Source organism: Scyliorhinus torazame, chromosome 10 (assembly GCF_047496885.1).
Source record: "Scyliorhinus torazame isolate Kashiwa2021f chromosome 10, sScyTor2.1, whole genome shotgun sequence".
In the NCBI taxonomy this organism is placed as follows: Eukaryota; Metazoa; Chordata; class Chondrichthyes; order Carcharhiniformes; family Scyliorhinidae; genus Scyliorhinus; species Scyliorhinus torazame.
The window spans coordinates 228,835,885-228,863,356 of NC_092716.1; the positions used below are offsets into that span (position 1 = coordinate 228,835,885).

The 27,472-nt window shown below is 50.8% G+C and overlaps 1 protein-coding gene across 3 annotated transcripts in view; it reads right to left on the reverse strand.

Moving 5' to 3' along the window:
- The window catches only part of LOC140384641 (uncharacterized), a 508,791-nt gene that overhangs the window by 173,813 nt on the left and 307,506 nt on the right, over positions 1 to 27,472 (reverse strand). For all 3 annotated transcript variants that reach the window (XM_072466529.1, XM_072466530.1, XM_072466528.1), the window contains one exon: positions 5,084 to 5,178. In XM_072466529.1, the coding sequence (XP_072322630.1) occupies positions 5,084 to 5,178 (95 nt within the window). The remainder of the gene's footprint in view (positions 1 to 5,083; positions 5,179 to 27,472) is intronic.

A 27,472-nucleotide genomic window follows, 5' to 3' on the forward strand; every position in this document is an offset into this window, starting at 1 on the left:
CCCCTGCCCAGACATGACCACAACCACCGTCATCAAGGCCCTCCAGGGGATCTTTACACTGTTCGGTTTCCCCGCATACATCCACAGTGATAGGGGGTCCACCGTTATGAGCGACGAACTGCGTCAATTCCTGCTCAGCAAAGGCATCGCCTCCAGCAGGACGACCAGTTACAACCCCCGGGGAAACGGGCAGGTTGAGAGGGAGAACGGAACGGTCTGGAAGACTGTCCTGCTGACCCTACGGTCCAGGAATCTCCCAGTCGCCCGCTGGCAGGAAGTCCTCCCGGTCGCCCTCCACTCCATCCGGTCGCTGCTCTGTACTACCACAAATCAGACACCTCATGAACGTTCCGGGACCTCGCTCCCAATCTGGCTAGCGACACCCGGACCCATCCTGCTTCGGAGACATGTGAGGGCGCACAAGTCGGACCCGTTGGTCGAAAGGGTCCACCTGCTGCATGCCAACCCCCAGTACGCCTATGTAGCGTTCCCTGACGGCCGCCAAGACACGGTCTCCCTTCGGGACCTGGCGCCCGCCGGAGCCCCGCGCGCACCCGCACCATCGCCCCCACCCCCACTCTCCCCGCAGCACCTGACCGGAGGGTCAGTACTGCTGCCGCCCCTACCCAGGCCCGGACAAGCACCGGCGCCCCCTGCAGGCGCCCCTCCCCCTGCCCACTTTTCGCCCCAACAGCGCCGCCTAGGGGTGACGAAGCTGCCTGGGAGGACGACACCACGTTCCCGGAGTCGCAACCGCCGGGGCCCCCATCAGGATCACCGCCGAAGCTCAGACGCTCAAGAAGGACGACCAGGCCACCCGATCGACTGATTGCTGCATCATGAACACTTTTCTATTACCCTCGACATCACGGTACCTCAATACCTGGTCCTACCATGCAAAAGGCGACATTTATGCTGGCCATCACCCCGCCGGATTCCTTTTTAACAGGGGGGTAATACCAGATATTGCGGTACCTGAGAGGTGGATGACCATTGGCCAGACCCAGGAGTCTACCATTAGCTAACGTACATAGCTCCGCCCTGAGAGGCGGGGTATAAGAACCGATGCCATCCCAGCAGCCTTCACTTTCTGTATCGAAGCTGCTGGGAACAGTTCTAGCTGATTAAAGCCTATTAGTTATGACTCACCTTGTCTCGAGAGTAATTGATTGCGCATCACCCACCCAATACTAAGGGCAATTTTGGACACTAAGGGCAATTTAGCATGGCCAGTCCACCTAACCTGCACACCAAGGACTGTGGGAGGAAACCAGAGCACCCGGAGGAAACCCATGCACACACGGGGAGGAAGTGCAGACTCCGCACAGACAGTGACCCAAGCCGAGAATCGAACCCAGGACCATGGAGTTGTGAAGCAATTGTGCTAATCACTGTGCTACCGTGCTGTCCAATGTACATTGTGTACCTTGTGTTGCCCTATTATGTATTTTCTTTTATCTTCATGTACTTAATGATCTGTTGAGCTGCTCACAGAAAAATACTTTTCACTGTACCTCGGTACATGTGACAATAAACAAATCCAATCCAATCTCCTGCACCTAACCTCATACAGGCAGAGCACTCCTGGGCCCGATCCCTAGCATGGGCAAAATGCCACATGGGCACAGCCAACCTGGAACTCTGGCGTGCCCCTGCTAGCTAGATGTGTCACCTGAGCTGTCAGGGTGCCAGGCTGGCAGTGCCATGGTGCTTGGTGGCATCAGCAGTGCCATGGTGCCACTCTGCCCAGATACCAACCACCCAGGGGCATCCAATCGCCTGGGAGACACCCCCACACTCCCCCAAGTGTTGTTCCGCCTGGTCCCCGTTTGCGTGGGACCAGTGTTAAACAGTGTCCGGCAGGGGTTTCCTTTTCAAAGACGGCAGTTCTTGGAGGCCGGTTAGATCTGGCATCCGCATTGTTAATGAGCAGTTAAGCTCACTTAACTATGCAAGTCTGGATTCCGCCCACTGTGGAATCTACTGGTTGTGTCCCGTCCCAATTCTGATGGGATGTGGCCGGTAGTGCGGTCAGTAAATTGCGCCCTCTATATCTGCCGTCACTCCCTCCACTCTATTGGAGACTTGTAAGGCCTGTGCTAGGGGGCTGGTTATTTTTTACATGGCCAACCAAAGGCGTAGAATTCTGGAGAGCCAGCGTCTGTTTGCCTGATGCTGAGGAGAGGTATGGGAGGGCCCCTAGCAAACAACAGTTGAAGGAGGTTAGTGAAGCAAGGGTGGCCCTGGATTCCTTCTTGATGCAGCAGGCTGATATAGGCTTAAAATTTGCAAGGCAGAATGTGCGTGTTTGGGAATAAGCTGAATAAGTACTTTGCCTGTCTGACTAAGAGAAAGGCAGACTCCAGGGCCACCCCCTCTGCAATGCTCGGATGGTGGGAGACTAATGAAGACAAAGGAGATTGATGGGGTTTTTAGGGATTTCTATGCTGTGTTATGAAGATCAGATCAGTCTGGTGATGTGATGGCAGATATGGAATATTTTTTCTCTTCCCTTGAACTCCCTGTGGCTTTGGAGGACCACCACTTAGCCCTTAATGCTCCTAATTCTCAGTACGAGGTGGCTGCGTCTATGAGGGAGCTTCAACTGGGCAAGGCCCTGGGCCAAATGGTTTTGGTTTGTGAGTTTTACAGGGAGTTCAAGGATCTGCTGACGGAATCATTGGTGGGTCTGTCTCACTTTTGAGGCAGGGCTGTTACCACCAACAGTTTGGGAGGCTAACATCGCCCTGATTTTGAAGACAGGTAAAGATCTGGAAGAACGGGAGTCTTACAGGCCAATCTCGCTTTTGAACATTGACTTGAAATTGTGTCTTAGGTACTGGCGAAACGGCTGGAGGGTGCTCTTCTAACGATTGTTCAGGAAGATCAGACTGGGTTTATTAAGGGTTCTTCAGTAATGTTAGGAGATTTTTGAACATGATTCAGCCCTTTCAGAAATGGGCCCTGAACGGACAGGTCATCTCATTGGATGCAAAGAAAGCCTCTAATCGGGTTGAGTGGAACCATCTGGTGAGATTTGGGCTGGGTGAAGACTATGTTAAATAGATTCAGGTAACATACCATAGGCCTGTGGCAGCGATGCTCACGAATGGTTTTAGGTCCGAGAATTGTGGGCTCCAGAGAGGAAATCAGCAGGGCTGTCCCCTCCTTGTTATTTCCACTGGCCATAGAGCCTTTATCTTGTCTAGATTGTTATACACCCTGCAGATGTTGCCAATATTGCTGTCAGTTAGATTTTTAAAGGAAATTAATGAAATGATCAGTTTGTTTATCTGCAATATGAAGAAGCCTGACTTTAAGTTTACTAAGTTCCAACTCCTGGGGCTAAGGGGGCTGAGCATCCTGAACGTTAGGCTGTATCAGCAGGGGATGTTTAGCACAGGGCTAAATCGCTGGCTTTGAAAGCAGACCAAGGCAGCCAGCAGCATGGTTCGATTCCCGTAACAGCCTCCCCGAACAGGTGCCGGAATGTGGTGAATGGGGCTTTTCACAGTAACTTCATTTGAAGCCTACTTGTGACAAAATCATAAGGCTTCTCACCTTAGGTTCATAAGGGACTGGGTTAGGAAGGACCCTGCCTCCATTTGACTTGACATTGAAGCTGACCAGTCGGCTTGCCCTCTGCTGGTCTTGTTATTTTATGAAGACACTAAGGCTGATACTGCTAAATGTGACAATCCTATTATTATTAAGTCTTAAAGTGTGGAGATTGGTCCGCCAATTAGAAAGAAGATCTAAACTGACTTTCACTCTCTCTCCCATCCAGGGCAGCCCAGACTTCCCGCCGGATCTTACGAGCCATGGATTTGATACATGGAGTGATAAATGCATTTGTAGACTTGGAAACATGTTCAGAGATGCCTCTATGTCATCCTTTGAGCAGCAATGCCAACAATCCCGAGACAATTCTTTTCAAAGTATTTATAACTTAGAGACTTTATCCTTAATAAGACAACCTTACTTCCGGATTCCTCTATTTCCCCAGTGAAAAAAATCCTTAATTCTGTGGAGCCTAAACAGTTAATCAGCAAGTTTTATGATAGCCAGCGTTCTTGATCCTGCGTTAGTACATTGGGTACCCTGCAGTCTTGGGAAAAAGACTTGCAACTAACACTGATGAGGAAACATGGGTAGTATATTGTATTACGCTAATAAAATTTCTGTTTGCAATAAAATGAAGGAAACTCAATTTGAGATACTGCGCCTCTTACATATCACACCTCGTCTGAGACGAAGGTTTGCTCTGGCTATATCCCCGATGTGCCTTAAGTGCCTGATAGTTGAGTGTGATTATACACACTGTGCATTGCCCTGTGTTTAGATTCAATCCTGTTGGTCGGGTGTAGCCAGAGAGCTGGAGAAGATCTTTGACAGAGCCTTAGAACTTAATTCTATGTTCCTAATTCTGGGTCTTCTAGGTGGGAGAGTTACTGATATTAATGACAGTGATCCAAGCCGGGAATTTGGTGAAGATTGAACACTGTTGGTAATGGATGGGCTAGCTCTTCTGCATACTGCTCTATTTTAAAATGTAAAGGAAAACTTAATATGGTGTATAATAGCTCACTTTTGAAAAAGTCACCCGTTCTGATTTTAATGTGGATAAGTGTATCGATTTGGGTGTGGGTGGGGTGCTCAAGGTCACAAATCTCCTGACTTCCATATTTAAGTCCAGTTCTTTAGGCAGCATATGTGCAAAGAATTGTCAATTTCAATTTGTTAATCACTCAATTATATTGTACCTGAATCTGACAGATTAGGTCCTCCTTGATGCTGGTGACGTAGTGTAGGGTGGGTAAATATTCTCCCCAAACAAAGCAATAGGGAAATTGATAGGGAAGGCTAGATCCCAATATACCTAGGTGCCAGCTAAATTTCTGGCACTTCAATCCTGCTAGACTTACGATGACAGTGGACAGGTAAGGCAGCAAGTTGTCAGGTCCTAAATATTTTGGCAATGCCTGAAGAATATATCAAATCAACAGTCAAAGAATAACAAACACAATAAAACAATAAAATGGCACAGGCCATGTTAAAGTCTAAAGAAAATAGAGCTCCTTACCATATGCTTCTTCAGCTTTGGTATGAGCTTGCTTAAAATCTGATCATGGTGTGCCTGGAACCGTTGGAGCTTTGGAAATCCAGGAATAAAAAATCCTGAAAAGAAAGTAATGAAGTAATGCATTGAATTTGTGTGAAAGCTTAACTTCAGCAATACTGTAAATGTAATGAACAAAGTTAATGCTTTCTGCAGATGATGGTGTAGAAAATGGACCTCACTGTACCCATTTTAGACTCCACTGCTCTCTGGCCAGTCTTGACCACAACCCCCACCCCGACTGTCCTACTTACTTACTACTTACAGTAAGCACTTGCTACTTACTTGAGGCTACTGCAAGTGGCCCAAAATCGATTCTTTAAAATGGGTCAACTACCTGTACAGTGCCACAGGTGCCGGCAGCTTGTCCATGTTATTTAGGGGAGTCCCCAAGGCCCTATTTTGGGTAGGCATTGGGCCTCCTAGTTTGGGCGCACAGTCTGAACCACACAAATGTTCTATTTTTATACACATATTCATGCTGTAAAAAAGGCCAATCCATACTTTTAAAATGAACTCAGTACCAGGAAAATTTCTAACAATTGGTGTGTAACAGAGGAATCGTAAATTGACTTCCATTAGGGCATGAGGAGCAAATAATTTGATGCTACAAGTTCAACCTCCATTGGCTGCCCACAGGCTGTATTACATAGATATAAAATACTTGAGCAATGTGAGAAGTGTCAGGAGTAACGAACATAAACTCAACTACTTTGAAAATAATCAATAACAAATATTCCTAAGGGCAGTCACCCTTCTACAAGATGTTCAACGGAAAATATTTTCAAATGAAAAGCACAGGCAATTCAGATAAACAGAATCAAGCTTGCTTACAATACATTTCAAAACTAATTATTTGGCTTTGAGAGAGGCCACACCTCATATGGAAATTGGGAGGGGCAAGAGGCATGTATGTTCATATCTGTAAATCATTAAGCGATCAACATATTGCTTTTCTTAAGGTGGGAAGTGGGGAAAGAGGAAGGGGAGCTGATTTTTTTTTTGCTGGTGCAGAAATAGTAACATTTGAATGCGTAGAAAGGAAATATATAGCGTAATGGACAGTATGTCTGGATAATGTCAGCCTTGTTCTGAGTCTTACTCTCTATACAGTCATTGTAATAACTGGTTGAAGGTGCCTTTATAGCCTAACAATAATACACTGTAAGTTTGCTCTGAATAATATTTTGGATGTTGTATGTATTATGACAATAAATTTCAAAATCATCAATTCATTTACAACAACTACTCAGAAGATGTGTCTGTCTTAAAATATTAAGAATTTTGAGACATCGAAGAAATTAATTCAATAACTTAAAGAATAACACATATCTTGGAAAAAATGATTCTTATTATGCAAAGAATGTCACAATTGTGCCTGGGTACAAGTTGAGATGGTTGATAGAGTTATTATTGTCAAAAATTGTACCTGGCATTTGGGGCAAAGAAGAGTTATTTAAGTACCATAAGACCATAAGAGTGGAAGTACCGCTCCTGTTGACTAATGAATTATTATGATTGTGGATGAACCTTTGCTAAACACCAAAATAAGCAAAATACTGGGGATGCTGGAATCTGAAACGAGAACAGAGAATGCTAGGTAACCTCAGCAAGTCTCGTAGCATCTGTAAGGAGAAAAAGCAAAGTTAAAATTCCAAGCCTATTTGGCTCTTTATCATAATTAAAGAGAGGGAGAAATGTGTTGGATAGTGAACTGTAGCTGCGAGGGATTGCAACAAGATGTAACAATCTTAAAAGCAAAAGACAGATAGCCTGGTGTGGGAGGAACACTAGTTTGGCATCACTTGGAGTACTGTATTAATTCTTGGCACTGCTCTTGAGGAAGGATGAGAAGGCTTTAGAGAAGGTGCAGAAATAATTTATGAGAATTTCAGGGATGAGGGACCTCAGCTACAGGGATATACTGGAGAAGCTGGGTTGCTCTCCTTGCAGAAGAAAAGGATGAGAGAAAATTTGAGTGTTCAAACTCATGAGGTGTAGTCAGAGAAGATGGAAAGAAGGTTTTCTCACTGGTATAAGGGTCGAGAGACACAGACTTAAAGCAAATGGCAGAAGAATGAAAGGAGACATCAGAAAAAAAATTATTCGCAGTGAGTGGCTATTATTTGTAACATGCTAAGAACGTGGTGATCGCAGATTCAATGGTGGCTTTCAAAAGGGAATTGGATACCTGAAGGGAAAAAGAAATCTGAATGGTTATGGGGAAAGGACAGGGGAGTGCTAACAGCAGAGATCTTGCATAGGTTCAATGGGCAAAATGTCCTCATTGTACTGTAACTATTCTATGATTTCATGAAACCTTACATTCATCAAGCACCTTTCACAGTTTTACAGCTGTTACTGCCACCCAACCACAAGAAATCTTTCGAGTATTATCTTTATCGTTCCAGTTGTCAATTAGAAATATAAATGCTCAGACATTAAATAGTGCAGCAACAAAGGGCGGGATTTTCCAGACCTTCCTGCTGGCAGGATCTTCCAATCTCGTTGAAGGTGTGCCACTGTGGTGGGTTGCCTGGTAGCAGGGCGGGCAAGCCATACAAAATGCTGTAGATCTGGCAGGACCAGAAAATACTGCTGGCAGCCAACGGCAAGTTGTATCAACCGCCGCTGCTGGAGAAGATGGGGCCGTAAAATCTCGGCCAAAGTATTTTTTAGTTGTGAAGAGTCCAATGTAATTTAGTGGGCACAATACAACAGAGGAAAGAGAACAGAAAAATATTTCTTAAATTAAAGAAATTCATACAAAGATGCAAAACATGGCATTGAGCAGACTTTGAAATCGGGGCGAACAGATAGGCAGCCATCAAAATATATTAATTAATGTAATTTAAAATCCTGATGTAATTTTGAACTTCTAATTGGGCACAGTGAAACTATGTATTCAGTGGTCTAACCAATGGTCCTCCCCACAAGGATTACCTGTCACCTGAAGGATCCAGTAGACTAAGGATTAAATTGGGGCTGAGTACATTACTGTCTGCCAGTGATGTAAGAAGGCACCAGCCCCAGAGCTTAGGTTAGCAGTGTAGGTCCCTTAGGACCAGGCAGTAGGACACCCAGTAGGGGACTCCCAGGCAATCAGAGGCCCCTGGTGGCCAGGGATAGTGCAGGTTTGCTGCCTGGCCTTCCCCCTGGAACGCGGGCACCTTGGCACTGTCAGGCTGGCACTTTGGCACTGCCACCCTGGCATGTTTGTGTGGACCAATACTAAATAGCGAGGGAACAACGTATCAAGACAGGCCATTTATGTACATAGCTCTGTAATGTTAATAATGGCCAGAATCCAACCAAAACATTTATTTTTTTCCCTTAAATTTAGAGTACCCAATTATTTTTTTCCAATTAAGGGGCAATTTAGTGCGGTCAATTCAACTAGCCTGCAGAACTTTGGGTTGTGGGGGTGAAACCTGTCATAATATACACCAGTATATCATGGTGCAGACACACACTAATGGACACACAGTGGGACCAATCAACACACACAACACCGCAGCCAATCACCAGTTAGAGCACACGCACTATAAAGACAGGGGGCATCAGAGTTCCCGCTCATTCGAGCTGCAGCTAGCTAGTAGGACAGAGCTCACAGCCTGCAGCACAGACATTCACCATGTGCTGAGTGCATCGACTGGTTAGGACAAGGCAAAGGTCTTTAGTTAAAGCTAGTATCATGTTAACCCACAGTCAGAGTATGTTAAACAGTTAATGATTCAATAAAATAGTGTTGCACTATTTCAAGTGTTGGTGACCTGTATGTGTTCCACGGATCCAGAGCGCCCAACACAACAAAACCTACGCAGACATGGGAACAATGTGTAAACTTCACAGTGACAGTGACCTAGAGTTGGGGTTGAACCCGGGGCCTCAGCGCTGTAGGCAGCAGTGCTAGCCACTGCGCTACCGAGCCGCCACCAACCAAAACATTTCTAAGTATCATTTTGGGCGAGATTGACAGGGCGTCCCTCATCAGCTTTTCGGGCGAGAACCACACTGCTAATCACCCACACTTAGGGAGCGATCTACCGGCCACGTCGTGCCCCAATGGGAGATCGACGTGGCCGGTAGATGCCAGGTGTAGCCTCCCGCAGACTTCCCAACAGCCATGGCGCCTTGCGGGATCTACCCAAGTCCTGTGATGCGTTGGGATCAGGAACCCGCTGATAATAGGTAGGATCAAGCCAGCCTCTTTTAAGTAGGCCTTAAACCTACTTAAGGCCTGCATAACAGGGATCTACTGGCCTCCCCATGGAGGCCGCAGCTGGGCACCGTTCAGTACTGGTCCATACAAATGTGGACCAGGCAGAAGGACACCCTGGAGGGATCTCCCAGGCCATCGGAGGCCCCTGAGTGGTCTGCCCCCAGGCCATCCCACCTTGGCATTGTCAGGTTGCATTTTGGTACTGCCACCCTGGCATGTTTTGTGGACCAATACTAATACCCAGTCGAGGCCACGCTGGGGCAGCCATTAGTTCCCAAATGAGCCTAATGGATCATTTAATAATTCTGATCTGTATCTTGGCAAGATACAGATCGCGACGTCTCGTGAGGTTCGGTTGAATCGTGCAAGATGTCTCAAGCGTGGTGAATTGCATGAGATGCCGTGGCCTCGACGGGTCACTAACTTGGGCACGTTGAGGCCGGTAAATCCCTCGCAAAGACGTCTTGGTAACTTCAACAAGAACACTTAATGGTGGGGATTTCCAGTGGCGGCCATGGAGTGAGTGTTTGTACACGTCCCGAAAGACATGCTGTCAGGCAATATGGGCATTCTGAATTATCCCTCAATGTACCCGAACAGGCGCTGGAATGTGGTGACTAGGGGATTTTCACAGTAACTTTTGTACAGTGTTAATGTAAGCCGACTTGTGACAATAAAGATTATTATTATTTGGTGGCTCCCGCTCGAGGAGGATATTTTTTGGTCCTTCCCCACCCAAACTGTGTGGTGCTGGATGGCAGAAGGTACATGAGCACTAAGGGAAGTTAAAACTCCTCTGGTGGGGCTGGTTTATGGCTCGGCAGACAAGAAGTGCAACAAGAAAGAGGCAGCAGCTCGAGCAAGAGGATATTTGTGGTGCGACACAGGAGAAGATTGAGGAGAGTAGGGGGTGGCACCGCTGCCCGCCCAGTGGTCGATGGAGCAGCTGGTGGAATTCCTCAACAGCAAGTTCCAGCGACAGAGGAAGGAGGCCTTAGAGGACCTGACTGATGCACTATCAATTGCGACAAGACGAGAGTAGAATGTAATCGAGGCTTTATTACACAGAGATGTGTGGCCTCCTACAGCAGCTTACGAAATGGGTGCTGTTCGGAGAGCACACACATTTATACTCCACCTACTGGGCGGTGCCAGCAGGCAGAGATCTACCCCCGTACCTGTAGTATAGGGGCCTTACCGTAATACCCATATATACAATACAATACAACAGTGGTGACTACCACATTCACCCCCTGTTAAAAATGAGTCCAGCGGGGGTGGTGAAAAACTATATACATACAGATTGGTTTTAAAATTACAGATTTAGACGATCGGGCACCTTGATCTGTCGTTGAGTGCGCCGCAGTGCTGGTGGCGACTCAGGCGTCGGCTTGGTCTTCGGTGACTCCAGGAGCGTGTCGAAATCCTCTTCATCCCCGGGTGGAAGCAAGGGGAGGATGGGTTGTCCTGGAGCGGGGGCTGCGGTGGGGTGTGCCGAGACCCAGCTGGTGCCAGATCCCTGAGGGAGACTGTGTCTTGGTGGCCGTCGGGGTACGCTACGTAGGCGTACTGCGGGTTTGCATGGAGTAGCTGTACTCTCTCAACCAACGGGTCCGCCTTGAGGAGCCGCACGTGCTTACGGAGGAGAATGGGTCCTGGAGCTGCCAGCCACATTGGGAGCGAAAGCCCGGAGGTTGACTTCCTGGGGAAGGCAAAGAGACGTTCATGGGGGGTTTCGTTGGTCGCGATGCACAGGAGCGACCGAATGGAGTGAAGTACATCGGGGAGGACCTCCTGCCAGCGGGAGGCTGGGAGATTTGCAGACCGTAGGGCCAACTGGACGGCCCTCCAGACCATCCCATTCTCCCGCTCCACCTGCCCGTTTCTCCTGGGGTTGTAGCTGGTCGTCCTGCTCGAGGAATGCCCCTGTTGAGCAGGTACTGGCGCAACTCCTCGCTCATAAATGAGGATCCCCGGTCACTGTGGACGTAGGCGGGGAAACCAAACAGAGCGAAGATGGTGTTGAGGGCTTTGATGACGGTGGCAGACGTCATATCGGGGCATGGGGCGGAGAAGGGAAATCGGGAATACTCGTCGACCACATTAAGAAAGTACGTATTGCGGTCGGTGGAGGGGAGGGGCCCTTTGAAGTCCACGCTGAGGCGTTCAACGGGGTGGGAGGCCTTCACCAGGTGCGCACGGTCTGGCCGGTAGAAGTGCGGTTTACACTACGCGCAGACCTGGCAGTCTCTGGTGATAGCCCTGACTTCCTCGATGGAGTAGGGCAGATTGCGGGCCCTAATGAAATGGTAAAAGCGGGTGACTCCCGGGTGAGAGAGATCATTGTGTGCTGGCACATGTACCTTGGGACAGGGCATCGGGGGGCTCGTTGAGCTTACCGGGGCGATAAAAAAATCCCGTAATTGTAGGTGTAGAGCTCGATCCTCCACCTCACGATTTTATCATTTTTGATCTTACCCCGCTGTGTGTTGGTAAACATGAAAGCAACCGACCATTGGTCAGTGAGGAGAGTGAATCTCCTGCCGGCCAGGTAATGCCTCCAATGTCTCACAGCTTCAACGATGGCTTGGGCCTCCTTTTCGACGGAGGAGTGCCGAATTTCGGAGGCATGGAGGGTGCGGGAAAAGAATGCCACGGGCCTGCCTGCCTCGTTGAGGGTGGCGGCCAGAGCGACGTCTGATGCATCGCTCTCGACTTGGAAGGGGGCGTCTCGTCGACCACGTGCATCGTGGCCTTGGCGATGTCGGCCTTGATAGGGTTGAAGGCCTGGTGAGCCTTGGCCGTCAGTGGGACAGCGGTTGATTGAATGAGTGGGCGGGCTTTGTCCGCATAGTTTGGGACCCACTGGGCGTAATACGAAAAGAACCCCAGGCATCGTTTGAGGGCCTTCGGGGAGGGGGAGTTCCATGAGGGGGGGCATGTGATTGGGATCGGGCCCTAGAACTCTGTTGGTTTGCGGTGGATGAAGATGGCGTTGTGTAGGGGGACAGGATTGAGGGCACTGTCGTTGGCGCCCTTCTGTTTTCGCTGGTCCGGTATTCCTGAGCCCGGTGGTGGTCTCAGCATTGCAAGTATGGAACCAGTGCAGGCAACACTTCAGGTTGGAGGGCAAATTGCCGTGGGCGCTGATAAGTGACAATCATAGGTTTGTGCCGGAGGGGCTGAATGCGAGGTTCCGGGGTTCACGGCAGGTGGGGATAGAGTACTTCAGGTACTTGTTTGTGCGGGACAAGTTTGCAGAACTGGAAGAGTTGGAGGAAACGTATGAGTTGCCTAAGGGGAATGGCTTCAGATACCTGCAGGTGGGTGACTTTGTGAGGAGAGAGGTGCACTCTTCCCGGGACTGCCCCCTCTGGTGCAGCAAGGTAAGCTGTTGTCCGAGGATGATATTAGGGAGGGGGAGAGTGTCAGACATTTATGGAGTGTTGATGGAGAGTGAGGGTGCTCCAATGGAAGAGATCAAGTGCAAATTGGAGGAGGAGTTGGGTGGGGAGGTGAGGGCCAGGACATGGAAGGATGCCCTACGGAGGGTGACTGCGTCCTCATCGTGTGCAAGGTTAAGCCTCATCCAGTTTAAGGTGGTGCATAGTGCCCACATGACGGTCTCGAGGGTGAGTCGGTTCTTTGCAGGGATGGAGGATTGGTATGGGCGGTGTGCGGGGGGGGCCCACGAATCACCTCCACATGTTCTGGGCGTGTCCAAAGTTGAGGGGATTCTGGCAGGAGCTTTTGGATGTCATGTTCAAGATTCTGGATGTAGGGTAGCTCCGAGTCCGGAGGTGGCGATATTGTGAGTGTCGGAAGACCCGGGAGTCCAGGGGGCGAGAGAGGCCGATGTCTTGGTCTTTGCCTTCCTGGTAGCCCAGAGACGGATATTGTTGGAATGGAGGAACTCAGGGCCCTTGAAACCGGGGTGTGGATGAGTGACCTGGCAGAGTTTCTCAGGATAGAAAAAAATTAAAGTTCTCCTTGAGGGGTTCACCCGAAGGTGGCAGCCGTTTATCGACTCCTTCGAGGAAAATTAAGGAGCGGGATTCTCCGGTCTCCGACGCCGAAATCGCTTTTGCTGATCGGCCGGAGAATCCACATTGCCGCCGAAATCGGGGGCTGCACCGCTTTTGTGATGCTCCGCCCCATCCAAAACGTAGTACTCGAAGAGTATGCCGCACGCCATATGGACGGCATCAAGACATTTCCCGAGGCCCTCCCCCCGATCCTCCACCCCTGACAGGACGAGTTCCCAACGGTGTGGGTCTCTCATGCTATCTTTTGTCGGGAACTCGACGTGGCGGCTGCGGACTGAGTCCAGTCGGGGGAGAGCCGATACGTGGGCTTTGTCAGGGGCTGGGGCACTGTTGGGGGGTGGTACGGGGGTGGCGAGCATGGCCAAAGGGGGGCACTATTTGGCAGGCTGGGTCCGCGCGGGGCCGGCGCCATGTTGCCCATGTGCATGCACGGCCACGGACCCAGCAATTCTCCGGCCTTATCGGCACCTAGCGTGCCCGCTAGCCCCCCACCACAAGGGGATCGGTGGCCGTTTTGCCCATTTTTTTCTGTCGTAAATGGCCACTGTTCCCACGCTGGCGTCAGCACTTAGTCTCAGAATCGGAGAATCCTTTCCAAAATGTCAGCAGTGGCCGGGGAGGGGGGGGGGGGGGGGGGGGGGGGTGTTAAAATGGGGAGGCAGGGTATTTTGTTGAGTTTGTTAATTGCACCCCTGTTGGTTTGTTTTGATTTGTGATTATGTTTGTTGTGTGAAAATATAAATGCTTCAATAAAATATTTTGCAAAAAAAGGATTGAGCTTCCTTCATACTAATGAGATGGAGACTGCCCTTAATTGGCCTCAGTTGGCTTTGCGCCATGTCTGGGCAGGTTCTGGAATCCGCCAACAGGAGCGAGCCGGTTTGATTGCGAACCGACTCGCACCGGCGCGAATCCCAATTTCAGCCTCTCCTCCGATTTAACCGCCGCACACGGATTTGCACCGGGCAACACGCGGTAGTTAAAGCACGTCCAATAGCTTTTTCTTAAAAAAACACAAACTACATTGGACATGTCTTTGGTAGAGCTATGCTCTGGAGTGCTATTAAATATTCATAAAGAGTGACAATCGTGGCTGAAAGACGATAGTGTATGTATTAGAAACACAATATTAAATAACATCATGATACCATGTGGATCTTTATTAAAATTGTGACAGTTAAATTTATCCAAGCTCATTAGGTGGAGATCTTTGCCAAAATATTCCCTGCTAAGAGAACCAGGAACCTGGCAAACCTGATACATCTTGATGTATGGTTTAGATTCTCCAGCATCCGTTATCCCGAAATACTGAGAATGTATTTGAATAGATCTAGTCTGAATACTAAATTGATTTCCTGGGGTAATATCAAACTTATTAATGAACCTCCAGATTGATTGCATTTCTTTGTTTACAGCTTTCCAGAAGATTGGATCGGATGCTCTTTAATGATTCTTCTGTTCATACTGGTGCATAAGAGTATCTATTTTAACCAGAGCATTTCTTAGACCCTAACTGGTGCCTGTAGTAAACATGTTTCACTTTTTTCTCTCTCATTGGTTAAGGAAGTACATGCTATTTTTTTGTGCTTTCTAATTGGTTTGATTCAACTAATATAATTTCACCAATCATAAAGGCACAAAGTCTTTCAGCAACCATTCTTTAATAATCACAATAATCTTTATTATTGTCACAAGTAGGCTTACATTAACACTGCAATGAAGTTACTGTGAAAAGCCGCCAGTCGTCACACTCCGTCGCCTGTTCGGGTACACTGTGGGAGAATTCAGAATGTCCAATTCACCTAACAAGCACATCTTTCGGGACTTGTGGGAGGAAACCGGAGCACCCGGAGGAAACCCAGTCAGACACGGGGAGAACGTGCAGACTCCGCACAGACAGTGACAGAAGCCTGGATCGAACCCGGGTCATTGGTGCTGTGAAGCAATGGTGCTAACCACTGTGCTACCGTGCCGCCACATTGTGCCCCACTCCCCCCAGTGCCCACTCAGTGATCCTCGATTTTCTTGAAGCTTCCTTGCTCTGCCACTACATCTAGGTGTGTCCCCAGGATGTACATCAGAAGCCTTTTGCTTCTCACGCTCTGTGGCCTTTGGTGCCCTTTGCGGGCGTTCCCTGAAGGGCTTGGAGCCGGAGGGCCCCTCTGACTTACCAGTGTCACTGGCAATGCCGTGGCACCCTGTTCTGCCACATTGACCATGAGATGCGCCAGTATGAGAGGGGGGGGGTTTGGGTGAGATGGGCTCCGCCATCGTCTCCTAGGTGGAAGGCACCGGGTGGGGCTCCATTGTTTCATCCTCCCGGACGGTGGCATAGAGCCCTGGAGGTCTCCATGGAGGGGCAGCTGGAGTGAGGCCAGAGGGGGTGTGGGAATGGCATACAATTCCAGCCCATGTCTGTCTTTGTTTCTCCTTCGATTTCTGCTATGTTGTTTATCCTCTATCATTTCCTTTATTGTGTTTTGTCTATCTCATATCCTGTCTAATGTACCCATTGGCACTGCTTTCTGCTGTTCTCTATTATGCCTTAAATTCAGTACTCATTTTGCTTCAAATTCCCTGATTTGTTTGGCTTCCTTTTTGCCTTGGCCATACTGCTGTCATGTCCTCTTCCTGTGCCCTCCCACTTCTTCAGTCCTCACCTTCCTTTATGGAAACTTTTCCTGAGATTTGCTGTTGGCCCTCACCCTTTCCCACCTTTACATTCCGGAGAGTAGCCTGTCCCTTCCACACTGCAACTTCATGTAGACTCTGGGGTGGTCCCGGCGGATTGGAAATTAGCAAACGTGACACCACTGTTTAAAAAAGGAGGTAGGCTGAAAGTGGGTAATTATAGGCCAGTGAGCTTAACTTCGGTAGTAGGGAAGATGCTGGAATCTATCACCAAGGAAGAAATAGCGAGGCATCTGGATGGAAATTGTCCCATTGGACAGACGCAGCATGGGTTCATAAAGGGCAGGTCGTGCCTAACTAATTTAGTGGAATTTTTTGAGGACATTAACAGTGCGGTAGATAACGGGGAGCCAATGGATGTGGCATATCTGGATTTCCAGAAAGCCTTTGACAAGGTGCCACACAAAAGGTTGTTGCATAAGATAAAGATGCGAGGCATTAAGGGGAAAGTAGTAGCATGGATAGAGGATTGGTTAATTAATAGAAAGCAAAGAGTGGGGATTAATGGGTGTTTCTCTGGTTGGCAATCAGTAGCTAGTGGTGTCCCTCAGGGTTCAGTGTTGGGCCCACAACGGTTCACAATTTACATAGATGATTTGGAGTTGGCGTCCAAGTTTGCAGACGACACTAAGATGAGTGGTACAGCAAAAAGTGCAGAGGATACCGGAAGTCTGCAGAGGGATTTGGATAGGTTATTATTTAAATGATAAAATATTAAAACATGCTGCTGTGCAGAGAGACCTGGGTGTGCTAGTGCATGAGTCGCAAAAAGTTGGTTATCAGGTGCAACAGGTGATTAAGAAGGCAAATGGAATTTTGTCCTTCATTGCTAGAGGGATGGAGTTTAAGACTAGGGAGGTTCTGCTGCAATTGTATAAGGTGTTAGTGAGGCCACACCTGGAGTATTGTGTTCAGTTTTGGTCTCCTTACTTGAGAAAGGACGCACTGGCACTGGAGGGTGTGCAGAGGAGATTCACTAGGTTAATCCCAGAGCTGAAGGGGTTGGATTACGAAGAGAGGTTGAGTAGGCTGGGACTGTACTCGTTGGAATTTAGAAGGATGAGGGGGGATCTTATAGAAACATATAAGATTATGAAGGGAATAGATAGGATAGATGCGGGCAGGTTGTTTCCACTGGTGGGTGAAAGCAGAACTAGGGGGCATAGCCTCAAAATAAGGGGAAGTAGATTTAGGACTGAGTTTAGGAGGAACTTCTTCACCCAAAGGGTTGTGAATCTATGGAATTCCTTGCCCAGTGAAGCAGTAGAGGCTCCTTCATTAAATGTTTTTAAGATAAAGATAGATAGTTTTTTGAAGAATAAAGGGATTAAGGGTTATGGTGTTCGGGCCGGAAAGTGGAGCTGAGTCTACAAAAGATCAGCCATGATCTCATTGAATGGTGTAGCAGGCTCGAGGGGCCAGATGGCCTACTCCTGGTTCTTATGTTCTTATGTGTTCCCCACTAATCTCCTGTTTGGGATTCTCCGTTGCGAGTCCGCCCCGCTATCGCTGCTAGCAAGGACGGAGAATTTAGCACTCTCCAAATCTCCCATTCACTGTTGTGGGACCGGAGAATCCCGCTGCCGTGAAGGGATGGAGAATCCAGCTCCTTGGGCTGGATTCTCCTAAAATGGGGCTATGTCCACTCGCCGGTGTAAAAACGCAAGTGTTGCATTCCCGGGTTTCCTGAAAAAAATACAAGCCGATTCACTTACCTTCACGGGATAGCAGGGACCAGGAGTGCTTCACGCAGCTTTGACTGCAGATACGGCCCCTCGCACTTCCGGTTCCGAGTCCGCGCATGCACATGGAGGTGACCTCCAGCGGCCGCTCGAGCGCTATGGTGGACTCGGACCGTGGAGGCAGATCCGTAATGTAGATCCCCCCGATCGGCTGCGCGCCCCTTCATCGGACCGGCCCAATCTGTGCCCCGGCCACCCATAAGGCCCGCCCCCGGTGCCTGATCTCCCCGCCCCACACCAGGGCAGCCACAGACCGAGTCTGCAGCCGCCACGCGAGCATACCGACGGGCCATACCATGTTAGTTCCACGCCGTCGGGAACTCGGCCGGTCAGGAGCGGAGTATCGCTGGGCGGGCCTCTTGCAATGGCCCCCACAACTGTGCGGCGTAAATCACGGACTCGTGGATATTTGGGGCCCGGAGAATCGCTGGAGCGATGCCGGGTCCGATTCCGTCGGGAAAGTTGCTTCTCCGCCCCCGCGCCAAACGCGATTTCAGCACGGGGCTGCAGAGAATGCAGCCCCTTATGTTTCCTGGCCCCTTTGCTTTCTTTGTTCTGAAGTAATTGCTAATCTGGTGTTCTGAAGTTGCAACTTTATCATTTCCCATCGATCTCTTCTTTTAATTGTGGGCGTGCGGCGCGTTAGCAGTGATTAGCACTGTTACTTCACAGCACCAGGGTCCAAGGTTCAATTCCTGGCTTGGGTCACTGTCTGTGTGGAGTCTGCACGTTCTCCCTGTGTCTGACTGGGTTTCCTCCAGGTGCTCCGGTTTCTACCCACAAGTCCCAAAGGCGCGTTGTTAGGTAATTTGGACATTCTGAATTCTCCCTCTGTGTACCCGAACAGGTGCCGGAATGTGGCGACTAGGGGCTTTTCACAGTAACTTCATTGCAGTGTTAATGTAAGCCTACTTGTGACAATAAAGATTATTATTAACTTTGATGCTTCAACCTCTCTCCAGATTTTCATTTCACTTACTGTTTTCCCTCTTCAGCTCTCAATTCCTTTGTCTCTGTGCCAATCCTCCCAAGAATTGCACCATCTCTCTGTTCCTGTACCCTTCATTTACAATTCCATGCCCTCAATTCCTCACCTCCACCATGTTTTCCCTTAGCTGTCTCCGTTTGACACTTTGTGAATTGAAATTATATGGGAATTAGACTGGCAACTAGCATTTTAAATATGTGTAGGCAAGAGTCAACAAATGTACAGTTAAGGTTGAGCTGGAGGTGAAGGTGGAGAGTGAGAGGTGTAGGGCAGGATTTTCCAGCCCCGCCTACTGCTGGGATTGTCCGGTCCTGCCAAAAGTTAATGGACATTTGGCTGTCCCTCCGAATCTCCTGCAGCAGGTCTCATCACAACGGGACCCAGAAAATCCCAGCTCTAGAAGAGGGCTGGGGAGTGAATTTTAAAAGCATTGAGAATGGGTCTCAAACAGGCAATAGGAGTGGATGCTGGAAGCTTGATGTTGCCAGCAGAGGGACAGAAACTGGGTGGAAAGAATGAGAGCACAAAGAAATAAGGCCAGAGGCTACCGAGCACAGGGGCTCGGTGACAGGGATAGAGATGTGCCACAGTACTACCAGTGGTGCAATGCTTGCAACTAGGACATGACATATAAATATTTATACAGTGGCCAGAATCATGTGCTGCCATCAGCATCAGAAAACAAGAGTTGCTGGCACACTTAAATGTGTGGGAGGCAAAATATCAGCTTCCCGACGGCAGGATAGAAGTTGGGAATGACGGTTGCATAGAAATGAAGGTGGTTCGAGCTTTCAGATGGCAAGTGATGGGAATTTATTTGTAATGTATTAGCATGTTATGCATATTCATTAACACGCAATTTCACCAGATTAAATGGCATCGTTGTAGTTAACTCTCTGGTTAATAAGAAACACATGTCTTCAGATTTACGACTGATTCAAGGTGGCATGCAGCAGGCGGGGTAGTCTTCCTGGTGAACTTGGACTGTGCAGGAGCTTTGTTGGACCATGAGAGAGGAGGTATTGATGCACTAAGATGGGGTGCTGGCAGTGCAACGGGAATTGGGGCATGGTTTACTGAGGAAGGGAGGGTGTTTCATGGCAAACCTACAAGAGTTTGTGGAGACAGAGGTGGAAACTGGACTACACAGGGAAGGTCAATATCAGCACACAGAAGATGAAGCTTAATTATAGAGAGATCCATGGTTATAGAAGGAAGTCCAAAGCTGAAGTCCTGAGAGTTGAGAGTAACAGAGGGCAGGTGAAGAGTGATGCAGGAAAAATCAAAGGTGGCTGAGGGAGAATGGCTTCAAGCTCCAGGGTCAATATGGGAGTGTCCAGTGTCCAATCTAGGACAGCAGAGGGAAGTCTCCAGAGTACGTGCCGAGAAACTAGATGTCCATGGAGGGCATGGCTGAAGATGAGGATGGGGCTGATTCAAAGTATACAGGCTGAGATTTTCTAAAAACGTGGCTAAGTGTTCACGTTGGCGTCAACGGGCCTCTGACCCCAACGATTCTGTAGCCTACAGGGGGCCAGCATGGCTCCGGAGAGCTCTGTGCTGCTCCAGCTGCCGCACACGACCCTGCACTGCTGGCCGCGGGTCCGCGCGTATGCAGCCGCTTCCGCCTCACATGGCGAAGCCACACAGGGGGCCGGCACGGAAGGTGGTAGCCCCCGGTCGCGGGCCTGGCCGTCGTGGAGCCCCCCCCCCCGCCCCCCCCCCGCAGACTGATGCCCCTGCCTCCCAACCAGGATGACCACCGCAACTGCGACGCCGAGCTCCCGCTGGGTGGAACCATACATGAACCACGCCAGCGGGAACTCAGGCCGGTCGACCGGGGAGAATCGCTGCGAGGGCCTCTTTCAACGGCCCCCAACTGGCGCCGCGTATGCCGTTGATTCTCCGGTCGCAGAAGAAACGCGTCCCGGCGTCGGACCCGATTGCGGGTCTGGGGCCCCATTCTCCGCCCCCGCGCCAAGCGGCATTTCGACGTGGAGGCTCGGAGAATTCAGGCCAGTTTCTCCTTGGTCAAAAGTTCTCAGGTCAGGAGTGTGGGCCTTAGAATCGTTGAAAGGTGTCGCCCTGACCATTGATTCGGTGAGGAAATGGCAAAGTCGCCAACTTCTTGTCCGTCCCCACCAAACAACTGGTGCAGGCACTTCCGAGAATATCTAAAAGGCTGGCCATCGCGCAATTGTGCTTGGCCAGCTCTCGCACCTATGATCAGAAATCTCACCTACTTCCAGTCCTGCCGTCCGGACATTTGACGCTATAAGATTCTGGCCTACATATATCTCATTGCCTGCTAGAACCAATCAATAGTAAAACTAAAATACAAAGCAACTATCAAATTTAAAGAAAATGGAAGGCTGCATAAAATAATTTCCTCTTCTAACAGTGAACAACTTCATCTAGAATCTAATCACAAAGTTCTCAAGAATCTGAATTTGTGGAGCACCTTTAATGCTACTAAACATCCCAAGTTTATTGAAGGAGTTAATTTCAGAGCTTAAGACTTAGGCAGCTCAAAGCATGACCATCAATAATTAAAATCGAGTTGAACAACAGCTGAGAATTTGAGCTGTACAGTGATGCACCATCAATTACACAAAGACGAGAGTTGGATGCAATCGAGGCTTTATTACACTTAAGATGTGTGGCCTCCTACAGCAGCTGGCGAAATGGCTGCTGTACGAGGAGCACACATATTTATACTTCACCTACTGGGCGGAGCCAGCAGGCAGGGAACTACCCCCCGTACCTGTAGTACAGGGCCTTACCACAAAGCACATCAGTGGTGACTACCACATTCACCCCCTGTTAAAATTGAGTCCGGCGGGGGTGATGGAGAACTATATACAAGTAGATGTTTTAAAGTACAGAAAACAAATTGGGTCCAGCGGGGGTGGAGGAGAGTTGTTCAGAAGGATGATGTTTTTTTTTAAGAGTCCTGATCAAGTTACAGGTTCAGTCGGTCCGGAGCTTTGATCTGCCGTTGGGAGCGCCGCAGTGATGGCGGCGATTCCGGTGTCGGTCTGGTCTTCGGTGACTCCGGGAGCGTGACGAAATCCTCTTGATCCTCGGGCGTGGGCAGGGGGAGGACGGATTGTCCTGGGGCGGGGGTTGCGGCTGGGTGTGCCGGGGGAGGGGAGGGTGGCGCTGGGCCGGAGGGGTGTGTGTGTGTGGAACCAGCTGGTGCCAGGTCCCCAAGGGAGACAGTATCTTGGCGGCCATCGGGGTACGCTACGTAGGCATACTGTGGGTTGGCGTGGAGTAGCTGTACCCTTTCAACCAATGGGTCCGCCTTGTGGAGTCGTACGTGCTTACGGAGGAGTACGGGTCCTGGAGCTGCAAGCCAAGTCGGGAGCGACACCCCTGAGGTGGACTTTCTGGGGAAGGTAAAAAGACGTTCATGGGGTGTGTCATTAGTCGCAGTGCACAGGAGCGACCAAATGGAGTGCAGTGCGTTGGGGAGGACCTCCTACCAGCGGGAGGCCAGGGGCTTTATGACTGTAGGGCCAGCTCATCGGCCCTCCAGACCGTCCCATTCTCCCTCTCCACCTGCCCGTTTCCCCGGGGGTTATAGCTGGTTGTCCTGCTCTAGGCGATACCCTTGTTGAGCAGGAACTGACGCAGCTCATCGTTCATGAATGAGGATCCCCTGTCGCTGTGGATGTAGGCGGGGAAGCCGAACAGAGCGAAGATGGTGTTGAGGGCTTTGATGACGGTGGAAGACGTCATGTCGGGGCATGGGATGGCGAAGGGGAATCTGGAATATTCATCGACCACACTGAGGAAGTACGTGTTATGGTCGGTGGAGGGGAGGAGCCCTTTGAAGTCCACGCTGAGGCGTTCAAAGGGGCTGGAGGCCTTCACCAGGCGCGCAGGGTCTGGCTGGTAGAAGTGCGGTTCGCACTCCGCCCAGACCTGGCAGTCTCTGGTGATTGCCCTGACTTCCTCGACCGAGTAGGGCAGATTGCGCGCCTTGATGAAGTGGTATAAACGTGTGACTCCCGGGTGACAAAAGTTGTCATGCAGAGTCCAGAGTCGGTCCACCTGTGCGCTGGCACATATACCTCGGGATAGGGCATCGGGGGGCTCATTGAGCTTACCGGGGCGATACAAAATCTCGTCGTTGTAGGTGGAGAGCTCGATCCTCCACCTCAAGATTTTATCGTTCTTGATCTTGCCCCGCTGTGTGTTGTTAAACATGAACGCTACTGACCGTTGGTCAGTGAGGAGAGTGAATCTCCTGCCGGCCAGGTAATACCTCCAATGCCGCACAGCTTCAACGATGGCTTGGGCCTCTTTTTCGACGGAGGAATGCCGAATTTCGGAGGCATGAAGGGTTCATGAAAAGAATGCCACGGGCCTGCCTGCCTGGTTGAGGGTGGTGGTTAGAGCAACGTCTGATTGCGTCGCTCTCGACTTGAAATGGTAACGTCTTGTCGACTGTGTGCATTGCGGCCTTGGCGATGTCAGCCTTAATACGGTTGAAGATCCTGGTGAGCCTCGGCAGTTAGGGGAAAAAGAGTGGATTGAATGAGTGGGCGGGCCTTGTCCGCATAATTTGGGACACACTGGGCGTAGCAAGAAAAGAACCCCAGGCAATGTTTGAGGGCCTTGGGGCAGTGAGGGAGGGGGAGTTCCATGCGGGGACGCACGCGGTCGGGATTGCGCCCCAGAATTCCGTCTGGACCACAGAGCCGAGGATGGCTAAGCGGTTCGTGCTGAACACGCACTTCTCCTTGTTATAAGTTAGATTGAGGAGAGTGGCGGTGTGGAGAAATTTGGCAAGGTTGGCGTCATGGTCTTGCTGTTCGTGGCCGCAGGTGGTGACATTGTCTAGGTACGGGAAAGTGGCCCACAGTCCGTACCGGTCAACCATTCGGTCCATTTCCCGTTGGAAAACCGAGACCCAGTTGGTGACGCCAAAGGGAACCCTAAGAAAGTGGTGTCGGCGGCCATCTGCCTCGAAGGCAGTGTATGGGCGGTCCGTTGACAGCTGAGAAGACCCAGAACTGTGCAATCTGATTGACCATATCAGAATGCGTGGGAGGGGGTACGCGTCGAGCTGCGTGTACCGATTGATGGTCTGACTGTAGTCCACGACCATTCTGTGTTTCTCCCCAGTTTTCACAATTACCACTTGGGCTCTCCAGGGGCTGTTGCTGGCCTCGATAATGCCTTCCCGAAGCAGTCGCTGGACTTCGGACCTGATGAAGGTCCTGTCCTGGGCGCTGTACCGTCTGCTCCTGGTGGTGACGGGTTTGCAATCTGGGGTTAAGTTTGCAAATAGGGAAGGTGGGTTGATCTTTAGGGCCGCGAGGCCGCACGCAGTAAGGGGTGGTAGGGGCCCGCCGAATTTCAATGTTAGGCTCTGGAGGTTGCACTGTAAGTCCAGGCCGAGTAGCAAGGCAGCGCCAAGGTTGGGGAGAATGTAGAGGCGGAAGCCGCTGAACTCCATGCCCTGGACAGTGAGAGTGGCTATGCAGTACCCCCGGATCGCCATGGAGTGGGACCCGGAGGCCAGGGAGCTTCTCTGGTTGGCGGGGTGTACTGCGAGGGAGCAGCACCTTACCGTATCGGGATGGATGAAGCTCCCGGTGCTCCCGGAGTCCAGCAGGCAGGAGATCTCATGCCCATCAATTTTCCCGTTGGTAGAAGCCATTGCTAGGTTGCGTGGGCGGGACCGAGGCGAGACGCGGCTGGTCGTCGATGGTGGCAGACGATGGGGTGCCCAGGGGGCATGGGTCCTGGTACAATGGCGGCGCCCACAGGCAGCACGTGTCGTGGGGGAAACAAGATGGCGGCGCCTGATGATCCTGGGGAGGACAAGATGGCAGCGCCCACGGGCCGCACGTGGTGGGGGTCGAACAAGATGGCAGAGCCCACGGGCCGCACGAGGTCCGGGGGGGGGGGGGGGGGGGGAGAGAAGATGGTGGCACCCATTGGCCGTACGTGGGGGGGGGGGGTCGGAACAATAGCGGCGACTGCGCGGGCCTGGCACACTGCAGCGAAGTGTCCCTTCTTGCCACAGGCCTTTCAAAGGACGCTCCGGGGCTGGGCAGCGTTGTCGGGGGTTTTGGCTGCCCACAGAAGTCACATTTGGGGCCCCCAGGGTTGGTTGGCTGCCGCGTGGCACAGGCGTGGGGTTGGCTGAGTGGGGTCCCCGATGGGACGGCCGTCTGCAGAGTCCACGATGCGTAGGAGGGGTGTGCCGTGCGGCCAGGGGTGTAGGCCTGGATGTTGCACGAAGCGACCGTCAGCGAGAGCGCTAGCGTTTTGGTTGCCGCGAGGTCGAGCGTGGCCCCTTCTAAGAGGCGCCGGCAGATGTAATCCGACCCTATCCCCGTAACAAAAGCGTCTCTCATGAGCAAGTTCGAGTGTTGTGTGGCCGTGACGGCCTGACAGTCACAGTCTCTGACTAGGGGAATTAGAGCACACCAGAAATCTTCTACTGACTCACCAGGAAGTTGACTACGAGTGGAGAGGATGTGTCTGGCGTAGAGCGTGTTAGTCCGCTGAGCGTAGTTTTCCTTCAGTAGCGCCATGGCGTATTCATAGGTTGGCGCGTCCCGGATAAGTGGAAAGACGTTGGAGCTCAGCCGCGTGTAGAGGATCTGAATCTTCTGAGCTTCCGGAATTGGGTCTGGTGCAGACCTAATGTAAGCTTCGAAACAGGCTCGCCAATGTTCAAAGTCCTTTTTGGTGTTGCCTGATTGAGGATCCAGCTGCAGGCGATCCGGCTTGATGCGGAGGTCCATCTTCTGAAAACTTTAGTGTAATAAATTGATGCATGGCCAATTACACAAAGACGAAAGTTGGATGCAATCGAGGCTTTATTACACTAAGATGTGTGGCCTCCTACAGCAGCTGGTGAAATGGCTGCTGTATGAGGAGCACACATATTTATACTCCGCCCACTGGGTGGAGCCAGCAGGCAGGGAACTACCCCCGTACCTGTAGTACAGGGCCTTACCACAAAGCACCTAATATATACATCAGTGGTGACTACCACACAGAGGTTTCAAAGGTTTGTAGGGCTGGAAGAAGTTACAGAGATTGAAAGGGATGAGGACGCAGAGGGAATTCAAATTAATGGGAATTTTTTTTAATTGAGGCATTTCCGGAAAGGGAGTTACTATCGGTCCAAAGGTAATAAAGGAATGGATGAGGATTTTCAGTAGAAAAGCTGAGGCAGAAATGCAAATAGACATTGTTAGGAAAATGGAAGTGAGCAGTCTTAATGAGGAAGTGGGTATCGGGTTCGAAGCCCAGCTCATAGTGAAGAGGATGGCAACGTTGTGAACTACCTGTTTCTTCCTCAGACAATGGCCAGGTGAGAGATGAGGCTGTTGGTTGGGAATGGAGTTTGTGGTGCATCTTGCTTGCCTCAGAACCAATGGGCACCGCCATCTTGCCTGGACCAGGATATGTGCCGCCTGTGGGCGCCGCCATCTTACCCGCCTCAGGACCCCTGCCTGTCGGGCACCTCATCGGGCCGCTCATCGCCTGCAACCGCCGCCGACCAGCCGCGTCTCGCCTCGGTCACGATCGACCGGTCTTGACCGCACAACGTCGCGACCGCTTCGACAAAGGTGAAGGTCGACGGGCATGAGGTACTGCATCGCCACCCTCACCGTCCAGAGCGTAGAGTTCAGCGGCTTCTGGCGCTACGTGCTCCCCAACCTCTGCGCTGCCTTGCTACTCGGCCTGGACTTCCAGTGCAACCTCCAGAGCCTAACCCTGAAATTTGGCGGGCCCCTACCACCCCTTACTGTTTGTGGCCTCGCGACCCTTAAAGTCGACCCTCCTTCCCTGTTTGCAAACCTCACCCCGGATTGCAAACCCGTCGCCACCAGGAGCAGACAGTACAGTGCTCAGGACAGGACCTGCATCAGGTCTGAGGTCCAGCAGCTGCTGCAGGAAGGTATCATCGAGGCCAGCAACGGTCCCTGGAGAGCTCAAGTGGTAGTGGCGAAAACCGGGGAGAAAAACAGGATGGTCGTTGACTACAGTCAGACCATCAATCGGTACACGCAGCTCGACGCGTACCCCCTCCCACGCATATCTGATATGGTCAATCAGATTGCACAGTACCGGGTCTTCTCGACAGTGGCCCTGAAATCTGCCTACCACCAGCTCCCCATCCGTAAGGCGGACTGCCCATACACTGCGTTTGAAGCCGACAGCCGCCTTTACCATTTCTTTAGGGTTCCCTTCGGCGTCACCAACGGGAGATGGACCGAATGGATGACCGGTACGAGCTGCGGGCCACTTTACCGTACCTGGACAATGTCACCATCTGCGGCCATGACCAGCAGGACCATGACGCTAACCTTTCCAAATTTCTCCACACCGCCACACTCCTCAACCTAACTTACAACAGGCAGAAGTGTGTGTTCAGCACAAACCGATTAGCCACCCTCGGCTATGTGGTTCAGGACGGAGTTCTAGGGCCCGACCCCGATCGCATGTGCCCCCTCATGGAACTCCCCCTTCCTCACTGCCCCAAGGCCCTCAAACGATGCCTGGGGTTCTTTTCGTATTATGCTCAGTGGGTCCCAAACTATGCGGACAAGGCCCGCCCACTCATTGAATCCACCACTTTCCCACTGACGGCCGAGGCTCATCAGGCCTTCAACCGTATCAAGGTCG